Genomic DNA, 11,074 nt, shown 5'->3' on the forward strand with positions numbered 1-11,074 from the left:
TCTCTCTTTCTAACTCACTAAATACTAATCTCTCGTTCCATAGTAGTTAAGTCATTTTGCTATTTTGGTACATTCCATAGTATTGGAGTCATTTTTCTTTTTAGTAAAAGTGAACACATTTCTTCTCACTTACTTTACTCTCTCTTACTTTATTCTCTCTTCATTTTTCTATCTTTTTCATTTCCTAATTTATTTTTCATTTACTTAACTGATTTAACATAATTTTTCTTAATCTCCGTGGCAAAAAGAAATGTCTTCACTATGAAACGAAGGGAGTAAACTTTTAAAATTCTTATGTCATCATGAAATGCATCACTTAAGTTGGGACATAGAAAATACTATTACAAAAGTAAAGAGTTGGGGACAGAGAAAAAAGGAAGAAAATTGAAGGTTGAAGTTGATGCTTTTGATACATATTTGAGTACATTAAATTATTAATCCATGTCAGTACATAATTCTTGAGTTTTAGCGGAAATTTATCTTAATTATACTACTAAAATAAAGGATGATCTTGCAAGAGCGTTCTATGTTTTTTGGTTAAACAGTGACTTTATATTATAGGATCTCAACGTATATGGATATTTTATCCAATTTTATAATTTTGGTCAACAAATATATGAATTTTTATTTCTTTCTTTTGAAATTTGGAGTAGTACAAATTTTATGGTCATAACTCGATTCTTCAAAAAGTGTGATAGATCAACTTAAAATTAATATCCAACATCAATTAAGCATAAGAATGATCAAGAAAATTTCTAAGCATGTCATATAAATATGACCCTTTATTGCTACTTTCCATCGTATTTAATTGAACAAGAGCTAGATCACTATACCTTTTAAAATGCTACAACTGGGCCTAAAATTCCAACTAAAAAATAAACAAAAAAAACACCTACAATTAGCAAAATCTCCTGTGGTTATGAAAATTAATGAACCTCCCTCAACAAGAACCCTTTGAAATCAGCATGCTTTTAACTATGCAAATAAATGTTGCCTGAGATTTATTATCTGAGACTTCCATCACCAGCAAGACGATGACCTTCTCCGTAGCTGGTATGCCGATCCAGCAACTGTATTTCCTCTGATGACATTGCTAACGAACCGCACAAATAGTTCTGAGGGGCACGACCTCTGTGCAAAACCAACATAATGTTACTAGCATAGCAATAAATTTCTAGCATTGCAGGAGGAAGCTTGACAGAGAGCTCATACCTTCTTCCCTTTCTCTTATTGTCGACAGAGTTGGACAAACGAGAGGTTTCATATCTTGAAATCTGGCCTAATGTTGAGATGTATTCATGAAATGCACTACCCTTAGCAGCTAGGTATGACCTTGAAGGGACTGCAGTATGAAGTATATCGTCAAGGGCTAAGTCTGATTCACTGCTTCTCAAAACAAGATAAGTTTGGAATTAGTTGCATCGTGGGATATAGGTAACACTAGCAAAAAGGGAAAAAGGGACCGAGGTTTATATCACCGAGAATAGATATCTTATGCTAACAAATAGCCTGTGGCTAATTACTTTTATTCCGCCTTCTAAAGAGGAAAACAAACAGTGTAAGTGAATGAGATTGGACATCAAGTGAGTTTAATCTCATACCTTTTTAGAATATAAGAGCATTCTGTCGTTTCTGTACTAGATCTATTGGCCTTTCTCCTGTTCTGGCTAGCCAGTTTGCCTAATGCAACTGAGTTTGCTGAGGACGACAACATCTCTGAGGCCAAATCCAAATTGTTTTGGCATCCCATTGTTGACTGTAACGAAGCAATTTCTTTAGCGTAGTAGCACATTCCATGCTGAGCTAGAATTGATGAAATCTCCAATTGATTATCGTCATAATTATAGGAATGTGTTTTTTCACTAGGAATCATCAATGGCGACAAAGAATCCTGTGGTAGAAAAACCTATATTTCAATATGCACATCTGAATGGTAAAGAAAAAGGTGCATCTAAATGGACAATGTACTTACACATAATAACGTATGGCAGTCTTTAAGTAATAAATCAGCCTCTGAGATCAAATTACTCATTCCATGTGAAAATTTCAAAACTTGACAAGTAGATCTCTCTTCTGCAGTGACGTACTTTTTGAAATTCCCAGACTGATTATGAAGGCTTTTCCATGTTTCTTTCATGATATCAATTTTCCGATCAGCTACTGCACAGCCTAGGGATTTCATTGTCCTCACGATATCCACTCGACTACATTCATCCAAAAGTTGAAACTCTCTAGGAACATCTGGCTCAGATTTTGAAAGAGAATCCCCAACCTCTTCTTGACATCCAGAAGCTGTAACAGCAACAAAATCGCTTCCTACCATTTCAAGGTCACTCGGGAATATATGCAAAGATTTAGCCAGCTGAGAACCAGCAGCAGTATTGAGGTCGGGCATTGAATCTTGGTTTTGGAATGCCCAATTTGATTCTGCTTCTTTGGAAAAATTACAATAAGTTACAGTTGTGGAAAATAACTCTGTTTCCTGGATAATCTCAGTCTCATGGACAAAAGTCGATTCTGGAACAATTGACATGTCATGTAATCTGCTTGCATCCTCCACGAGGGAATTATCAACAATTTGTGGAAGCCGAGAACAACTTTCTTCCAAATTGTCAACTTTGAATTGAAAGGCTGGCTCAGCTGGGTTGTGATGTATTTCAGTGGATAAACAATGAAAAGTGTTTTTCATCTCATGTAATTCACCAGTTGAAGTGAGAGGAATGTTTCCACATGCAAATTCATCTTCAGAATCTGAGGAAAGAACTGTATTAACCCTTTTCCGGCTATTTTTCTGAGTCGATGCGACTGGAGAGCAACAGATATCCAAAAGCTCTGGATCAACCTCAAATGGTGCACATTCTGCTTCATCAAGTGACTGAAAGCTTAACATCTTCTCCTTCTTCACCTCAATAGGGTCTTGTTCATTTTCTCGCATACGTATATCTTCAGAGCTATAATAGTTTACCTCATCAACCTTAATTTCACCCATGACACTTTCGGTTTCCCTTATCAATGCCAAAGACTTGGCAATCTCTACCTCCACCAGCTCCGAGAGCCGTGAAGGACAAGCCCAAAGTATTATTTTTGGTAAAATGTGATGTCCAGCATCAAGGTCAAACGGAACTGGCCAATATGTCATTGGCTGATCATTCCCTGGATAAAAAAACAAGTTTAAATGAGGCCGTTTGACAATCCAAGTTCACTCTGCATGTGGTTACTTGATTCCTTTGTTTTTTTCAGACTAATATTGCAAAGAAGAAACAAGTTGATGAAACTTGCCTGTCCGAAGAGTTTGACCCTGACACCAGAACTGGAGTAGCAGTATAGTTCTGCGGATGTCTCCTCGACAATGATTGACAAATCTTTGAAGCAAATACGGATGAATTTCAGCTTTCTCTGCAGCACAAATCTAAAATGGCAGCACAATGCTGTAAAAATGAGAGATAACCAAAACAGGATTTTATAATAAAATCACTGGCAATTCATACCATATTGGCAAGTCCAAGTAGCTCCTCAACTGATGGGAGAGAAAAATTTAACTCCAACTTGTCCAAACTTTTCGGGAGGGCAGGTTTGCCACCTAATAATTGATGAACAGATGTTAGTCAGCTTGAGGCGAGAAAAGGAAACTTACTAATACAAGGTCTTACTATTGCTTGTCAATATCATAGGCCTTTTGGCAGTCACTGCAAGTTGCTGTATAGTAGATATAAAGCCATGATCTTCAGAAATCGAAGCATCCACATCTTCAAAAAGAATCAAGGTTTTCACTTCATTCTGACAATTAGTAGGTCTCTTATTGACTGATTTCTTAGGTGATGAATATACATCCCCCGACTCCTCATCTGGCAAGTGTATCAGTTCAATTACTTCATCATTGGAGCATTGCATATCAGTGTCAACGGCCCTGAAGAAGTTTGATAAGGATTTTTTTTCGGTACTTGTTCCATTTTCTACTGTGCTGAAACAAAACAAGTATTCTACTTATAAATTCATGTCCTTGATTATGCTCAAGCAATAATGATGTACAAACTACAGCTTCTATTTTGGGCATGCAACTTCTAAATATGCATTTGGAAGGCCTTGATTAGCCAACTTGGATGGTGATGGAAGTCAAAGCACAAAGAAGACACGGAAGAAACCTGCTCAGATTTTCTTAACTTGTGTATCCATTCATGTAAGTCAGTACAGCCTGTAAGAACTGCATAAATGACATAGGTGGGTGCAACTAAGGAAACCTTGAACCATATTTATACTTAATCTATAATTAATCATTTTCCTAACATTGTTTTAACCCCGTGATGAAGGGATCGTCAGCTCATCCGGAAGCACATAAAAACTGAGACTATTAACTACTCATGTGATACCGAGTTACCAACTTTAGTACTATAGCGATATCCTACCAAGCAAAATAATTAAGACCTTCAACTTCGATCCTTTTTACCTTTTCTGCCTTTGTGCTTAGCTTCTGAAAGGCAATGTTGTATAGACACCCTTCCTGAGTCCTAACAGAGTAACTATTTTCCATATCAATTGGATTCTAGTTTTTCACTTTTTCTTGTCACATCATGTTATGCTTACAATGTATTCATTCACTCAGTTGCAGAAAAATGTGGTTTCTCAAAGCTTGGCACTATAAGAAATCTAAAATTGATTTTTAGACAAACCGTTGGAGCCAATGAGATTCAACAGCCTCCCCGAACTTTTGCTTCACTAGTGCTCCACTACGCCAGTCTGATGCATTGATCTAGGGAGAAAGGGAAACAAAACAGATATATCATGAACCAGACGAGGTCTTAACAAGCATCCAATTATAATTGAAACTTTTAAGCCTAACACATACATAAAACATGGTCAAAGCATACAAACATATACAGAATTTCATGACATAAAGTCCTATTGTTCTAGAGGTCAGTGGGTAACCTAAGGTACCTAATAACATTCAAGTAATACTTGATTGTCTAGTAAATCTAGTGATTAGTTTACGTGTCAGCTAGCTTGGGTTTAAAGTACATAATAAACTCATGAACAATCATGGGACAAAACAATGAACACTACACCATAATTTATAAATATTGGCTAGAGGCATGTAAACAATGAAACAACGGGAGGCAATCTCTGAAACGATGTTATAAGCTTGCAGTTAAGTGTTTTTTCATTCATTGAGTGTGCCCACACTAAAACAAAGTAAAAACTGGTGGAACAGAATTAACAAAGTTCAACTAATAAGCATGCCCCTTCAGAAGTTAGTACACAAATAAGCACATATTGTTAACCAAAAAACCACACATTTTCTACCAACATGCTTTACTTTTGGGGGATGGAAGGTGTATTATTATCACATGAAATAAAACTTAGCAATTTTACTCTCCATTAAGCAGTACCTCAATAATTTGAAATCCTTGATCTCTGGCACAAGCATAGATGGCAGCAGATTTCCCACTCTGCAAGACAAAGCAAGCAATGTAGATCAACAAGGGCATTTTTGTTTTTTCTTTAAGACTTGTGGTGAACTTATGCATTAGTTATTCAATAACATGAAGAAACTAAGACTGAAAGGATAACATTTTATGTGACAGTATGATGGATGGAATTTAAACTGACTTTGTATGACATCTCCATCAAGGTAATCACAGTTCGGAAAGGAAGGCTATCTTTAACTAAGTTAGTCATCAATTTTTGTTCAATAACCCTAGTCGCAGCACTATACCAACTTAAGAGAGGGAAAATGGAAGAAAATAGAAATGAAGCATGAATTCTTCCAAAGTAAGGGTGCCAACCGACAATGAGTGGGCAAAGTACACGCTACTCAAGACTGGTTTGGAGACTAGCTCAAAGTTATTGTTTGAATTGAAGCTTTTTCAAGTATCACTGGGGATAGAAATTGAGCCCAGCAGTACCTGGCTCACAAGGATCCCAAAGCTCACTAATTTGTCCTCAAAATATTTTAGGTTTTTACTTATAGTATGTCCTAACTCCTAACTACAAGAAACAACAAATAATAAGTATAATTTAAATTATTTACTGCAGGTTTATACTACTCGTATAATAAATGATTGAATCAAGGTTGAGTTCATCCCGATTTCAAGCAGATCAAGATCAAGCACGTAACATTAAGCTTGATCAAAGTGTACTCAATCTCAAGCTTAGTGTTTCAGATTCAAGTTCAAACATGTACACGCAACATATCAACTACGTTCAATAACAACCCTAACTCAAAGCAGTTATAAGAACTAAAATTTTGTAAACAGAAAAGCTAAAATTAAATAGTGTATACCCCAACAGGTCCAGTAACTAAAAGAACATTCTTCAAGCTTTCTTCACCATCATCATCAGTTTGCTGATAATCAAAATCATCATCTTTTGGAGTAGAATTAACTTCGTCAGTGCAACCCCTAATGATCAGAGAACCCCTTGTGTGCCAAAGATGAAGCCATTCCCGTAAAAAGTTCACCGATTCGGGATTACCACAAATCTGGCAAGAAAACCATGTTTACGACTTTTTTCTTTACAGATGAGTTCAGAAGATGGATTCTGACATAGAGATAAAGAGATAGACAACTTAAGCAGTATGCTTTTGCTTCAAATTGCATAGAATGTTGACGTGAGATATTTCAGAAAGTCACTTTTATTTATAATGAATTTATCTTATTATGTAATTAACTGTGAAAATATAAAATTAAAAATACAACAGATTAGGAATCAGACTGGATTTTTTGTGAGATCATGTGTCGGATACTAACCTGCTTGGCATTCAGAGGCTGGTACTTGTCCGTCCATAGGCAATTCTCAGGCTGGTTGTGACTCGCATGATAATGAGACATGATCCTGGTTTGTAACAAAACAAAACATATTTCACAATCATTTCTGCCATGTTAATGCACTCTTAACTCCTATGGGTGTTCAGGTGTCTAAAGCGGGTGGCACAATGCAAACATTTGCTACAAGTTTTGAAACTATTTTTTCAAATGAAATTAAAAATAAGGTTTTCTACCAAATTTTCCTCCTCAGATACTTTCTATAATGCATTCCATAAGACATAACAACAAATTAAACATATTACCTTTCCTGGAGAAGTTTCTCCTCAAGCTGGCGATCCAAGTTCCCACCTAAGTGAATCTTGCTGGCAAAACCATTACTTTCCTGTTTATGATCCTGAAAATATTGTAATCATTCTCTTGACACGGCATACAAAAATATTTGGCAAAAGAGAATGGGGTTCCACGATTTGAGAATAGAACATATTCCTAGTACATCAAGTGCATCATGTAGATCAACACTGCTAAACCACAAGTCAAACATAGCTACTAAATATTACCTGCAATACGGATTCAATACATCCAGCAGGCACATCCTCTGAACATTTTGGCATCAAGTTTAAATCCTGATCTACAATAGAAACCTGTTCTTGTGGTACAGAACACTGATGATGGTTTTGGTGTAATGATGTTGGGGCTAACAGTGGGACATTCATAGAGTTATCAAAATTTAAGGAAGCCATGGATCCTTCATAAAGTGGTGCGCTTCCGCATTGCAGCTCACTGGTTGCATTTCTTTCAGAAAATATCCAATGTCCCCAATTGAATGTTGAATGATAGTCCTGCGTGCAGATTTAAATTTTACACAAGAAATCACCTCTTAAAACATTTGCATGTGTAGCAGAACTGCTGAAGAACATCCTCTGTTCTAGTTGTAAAAAAACAAATGGAGAACATACCTGAACATTCTCATATACATGGATAGGGTTGAAAGCAACACCTTTTTCCTTTCTCCCAATAGAGGACCAATTGCTTTCTGGATCAGTCAACGATTGACTTGTTTTCCCCCCTTTCCTTGACATAAAAAAGGGATGAATTTGTCGTCCAGAAAACATGCGTGTGTTTTCCTACAAACATGAGAATTTCTGAAACCAACTCTAATAGTATAATAATGAAATGTAATAATCCTTCAAACTGTGGTTAAATATAAACATTCTATACCAAATTAAACACAAAAACACACATCTGGGAGGGAGTATTAAGCTAATATACCTCTGCTGTCAATTTTGCCTCCAATCTCAGATCAGGAAGCGTTTGCAAAGGCTGTTTATCTGGTGAAAGATCAAATTGTAATTCTCTTTTGCCACTTCTCATCTTCTTGCTGGGCGTTGAACTCCTCCTTTCCTTCCTTGGGGTTGATTTACCCCGCTGCTTCTGCTTTTGAGGAGTAGTCGTACAATCTAAGGATAATTTTATAGATGATAGCAAGTCAGTTAATAGTATAATCTTCTTCTTACTATGTTAAATATCTCATAGATAAGCCACCACCAGCAGAGGGAACAATGGAAGAGCACAACTGTGTATGAATGAAATAAAACCCGTTCAACTTTCTGAACTTGGCATGGAAATAGCATACTTGCAACAGAGCTCGGAACTGAACAGATATCGCCCTTTTCTTCAGGGGAGTCTGCAGATACCAGCTGGTTTTGCTGCCTTTTCAGCTGACGCTGCTCAGAGACCTTCAGAAAGAAACTCGACTCTGCAAACAAATGAAAGAAGACTATGGCATGAGTACATAATTGATCCTTAACCGTACCTTTCTATGACAAGACTCGCTAGCTAAGGAAGGAGTAGCATTCTCTACTCCTAATCCTATTTAAGACAAAGTATCATGAGAATTGCAGCTGAGTGTGGACTTACTGAGAACAACTGGGGGATCACCAACATTAACTTGCTTTGTTGGAGTTTCTTTGCCTTTTTCCATCTCCTGAATAGTCAAGAGAAGTCCACAAATACACACATTTGGTGAAACATAAACATTCTTCTATACAAAATTAAACAGAAAAAACACAGACATCTGGGAGAGGGCTATCAGATTATTATACCTCTGCTGTCAAATTTGCCTCCAATCTTTGATCAGGGAGTTTTTGCAGAGGCTGTTCATCCGATGGAAGATCAAATTGGATGTGATCAAATTGTAATTCTCTTTTGCCCCTTTTCATCTTCTTGCTGGCAATTGAACTCTTTTCCTTCCTCGGGGTTGATTTACATTGCTGCTTCTTCTTTTGAGGAGTAGTCCTACCATCTAAGGATAATTATATCAATGATAGTAAGTTAGTAAATAGTGTAGACTTCTACATGATGTCAAATATCTTGGAGATAAGCCACCAGCAGCATCTCGATGAGATGGAAAATGGAAGAGAACAACTGTAACACAACATAACAGCTATGTATGAATCAGAGCCCGTTCAACTTTCAGAAATCACATGGTAATAACATACTTGCAACAAAGCTGGGGACTGAACAGATATCACCATTTTCTTCAGGGGAGTCTGCAGATACAAGCTGGTTTTGCTGCCTTTTCAGCTGACGCTGCTCAGAGACCTTCACAAAAAAACTCGACTCTGCAAAAAAATGTAAGCATGACAATGGAATAAGTACTCCATTGATCCTCAAATGTAGCTTTCTATGACATAGCTCACTGGCTAAGCAAGGAATAGCATTCTCTAATCCTCATCCTATTTAAGACATAGTATCAGGAGAATTGCGGCTGGTTATGGACTTACTAGGAATAACTGGGGAGTCACTAGCATTAACTTGTTTTGTTGGAGTTTCTTTACCATTTTCTATCTCCTGAAAAGTCAAGAAGACACAAAAAAAATGCATTCATAAGATAGATAATCAATATAAATTAAATACCCTAATTCTTAAAATAGAAATAGTGTAAGTAGTTTGGGATGGGCCAAAAAAGCATAATGCGAGTAGCAAGGGACAGAGGTAGTACTATATATTATACATTTTGGGATAATATCAAATGTCTGAATCCTTAGAATGCATGCTTGTGACTTTTAGGTTAAAACTACAATGTCACCATAGAGTTACTGTTTAGCATTTTCCTAGTACCTCCAGTGAATGAATTCATAACCACAATCATGCATTCATGCTCCAACTTATATCCTTGTTTAGATTATCTTTTGTTCAAACTCAGCTACTCCATTTTATTTTGGTCCCTTTGGAAGTTCTGTGTTTGTCATATACACAGATGCAGAGCCTCCAAGTAAATAAACTTGGAAAAATGTTGGATCACAAACATTGGGAAAGGGCGCACTAGAAACCATATCTATCATAAGCAGATTCATTCGATAAATGATCCAGCTAGATTAAGAGAAAACATTCCAAACCAAAACATGAATACATCTAGACTGAATAGCAAAGTCATCCACAACTACTTTCTTTCATAGGACCTTACTTCAGACAAAAATAATAGCTGAACTGAATGTTTATAAAGTATTAAACCCTATCAACTGACTTTTTCCAAGGAATTTCCCTATCAACTAAAACTCCAAGGGAAATTTCCCTATCAAATTCGCAAAATATTCTTCTTACCACACATATATCGTAATTTGAGCACCCAATATGATATGCTACCCCCTATCAAAACATTCACACGCATATATTGTTATAAAATAGTACTAAATTCAAAGGAAAATCCCCTACCAATAAAACTCCAAAAAATCCCCCTTTTTCACCAGTAAATATCAAACATAGGACAATGCACGATGTGATCGATACAATCTACAAAGGTACCTTCTTCGCATTAGCTCGGGGCGTCTTTTTCAGCTTAGAATTGCCCTTCCTTTTAGTTCCCCTCCGCTTTTTGCTACTGCCACACCACTCCTCATCCTCCTCCTCCTCTTCCACCACCGCATCTTCTCTGTCGGAGACGCAGTTTTCACTGGCATTAATTGCAGGCTCCTTGTGAGGAAACAGCGTCGCTTGAACCAATCGTCGCTTCGCGCCCTTCCCCTCCATAGCTGAATTAGGGCTCGAAATTAGGAGAATTGGAATTGACCAAGAGTTCTGCTGTAATGAATTTGTATTGTGGAACTGGGTAGAAAAGGTAAATATCGGTTTTTATCGAGGCGGAAAAGTAAAAGCAAATATTATTTGCTGATATAATTGTTCCCGCGCGGATTTGCTTTTCCTTTTCCCTCCGGTTTTATATTTCCCGCGCCTTATCGTGCAATGGGCCGGATGGGCTGTAGCCCAATAGTATATAACTCGAATTCAACATTTTATTATGGTACTATTTATTG

The 11,074-nt window shown here is 36.9% G+C and overlaps 1 protein-coding gene across 5 annotated transcripts; it reads right to left on the bottom strand.

Moving 5' to 3' along the window:
* Positions 1–752: 752 nt before the first annotated feature.
* Positions 753–10,845, bottom strand: LOC125207783 (P-loop containing nucleoside triphosphate hydrolases superfamily protein). 5 transcript variants are annotated; one of them, XM_048107261.2, is made up of 21 exons: positions 10,566–10,845; positions 9,545–9,611; positions 9,260–9,382; positions 8,864–9,063; positions 8,679–8,745; positions 8,395–8,517; positions 8,031–8,218; positions 7,718–7,885; positions 7,319–7,600; positions 7,064–7,143; positions 6,744–6,828; positions 6,278–6,475; positions 5,385–5,444; positions 4,668–4,747; positions 3,651–3,961; positions 3,489–3,580; positions 3,280–3,409; positions 1,973–3,153; positions 1,602–1,891; positions 1,213–1,386; positions 753–1,131 (listed from the first exon to the last, which is right to left on the bottom strand). In XM_048107261.2, the coding sequence occupies exons 1-21, from the start codon at positions 10,788–10,790 to the stop codon at positions 1,005–1,007; spliced, it is 4,251 nt and encodes a 1,416-aa protein (XP_047963218.1). In that variant the 5' UTR covers positions 10,791–10,845; the 3' UTR covers positions 753–1,004. The 5 variants fall into 5 exon arrangements, 4 of the variants coding, with proteins under 4 accessions (XP_047963218.1, XP_047963219.1, XP_047963216.1 ...); XM_048107262.2 differs by having other exon boundaries at positions 3,651–3,907; positions 7,064–7,155; XM_048107259.2 differs by having other exon boundaries at positions 7,064–7,155.
* Positions 10,846–11,074: the final 229 nt, after the last annotated feature.

Source organism: Salvia hispanica, chromosome 6 (assembly GCF_029641045.1).
Source record: "Salvia hispanica isolate PSC_SH4W2 chromosome 6, Shi_PSC_v1, whole genome shotgun sequence".
NCBI classification, from domain to species: Eukaryota; Viridiplantae; Streptophyta; class Magnoliopsida; order Lamiales; family Lamiaceae; genus Salvia; species Salvia hispanica.

Coding starts and splice junctions, on each gene's coding strand:
- LOC125207783 (XM_048107259.2), bottom strand. CDS start 10,790: ATGGAGGGGAAGGGCGCGAAGCGACGATTGGTTCAAGCGACGCTGTTT. Junction 7,156..7,318: donor GTATTGAATCCGTATTGCAG/GTAATATTTAGT, acceptor CAATATTTTCAG/GATCATAAACAGGAAAGTAA. Junction 3,154..3,279: donor GGGTCAAACTCTTCGGACAG/GCAAGTTTCATC, acceptor TTTTTTATCCAG/GGAATGATCAGCCAATGACA.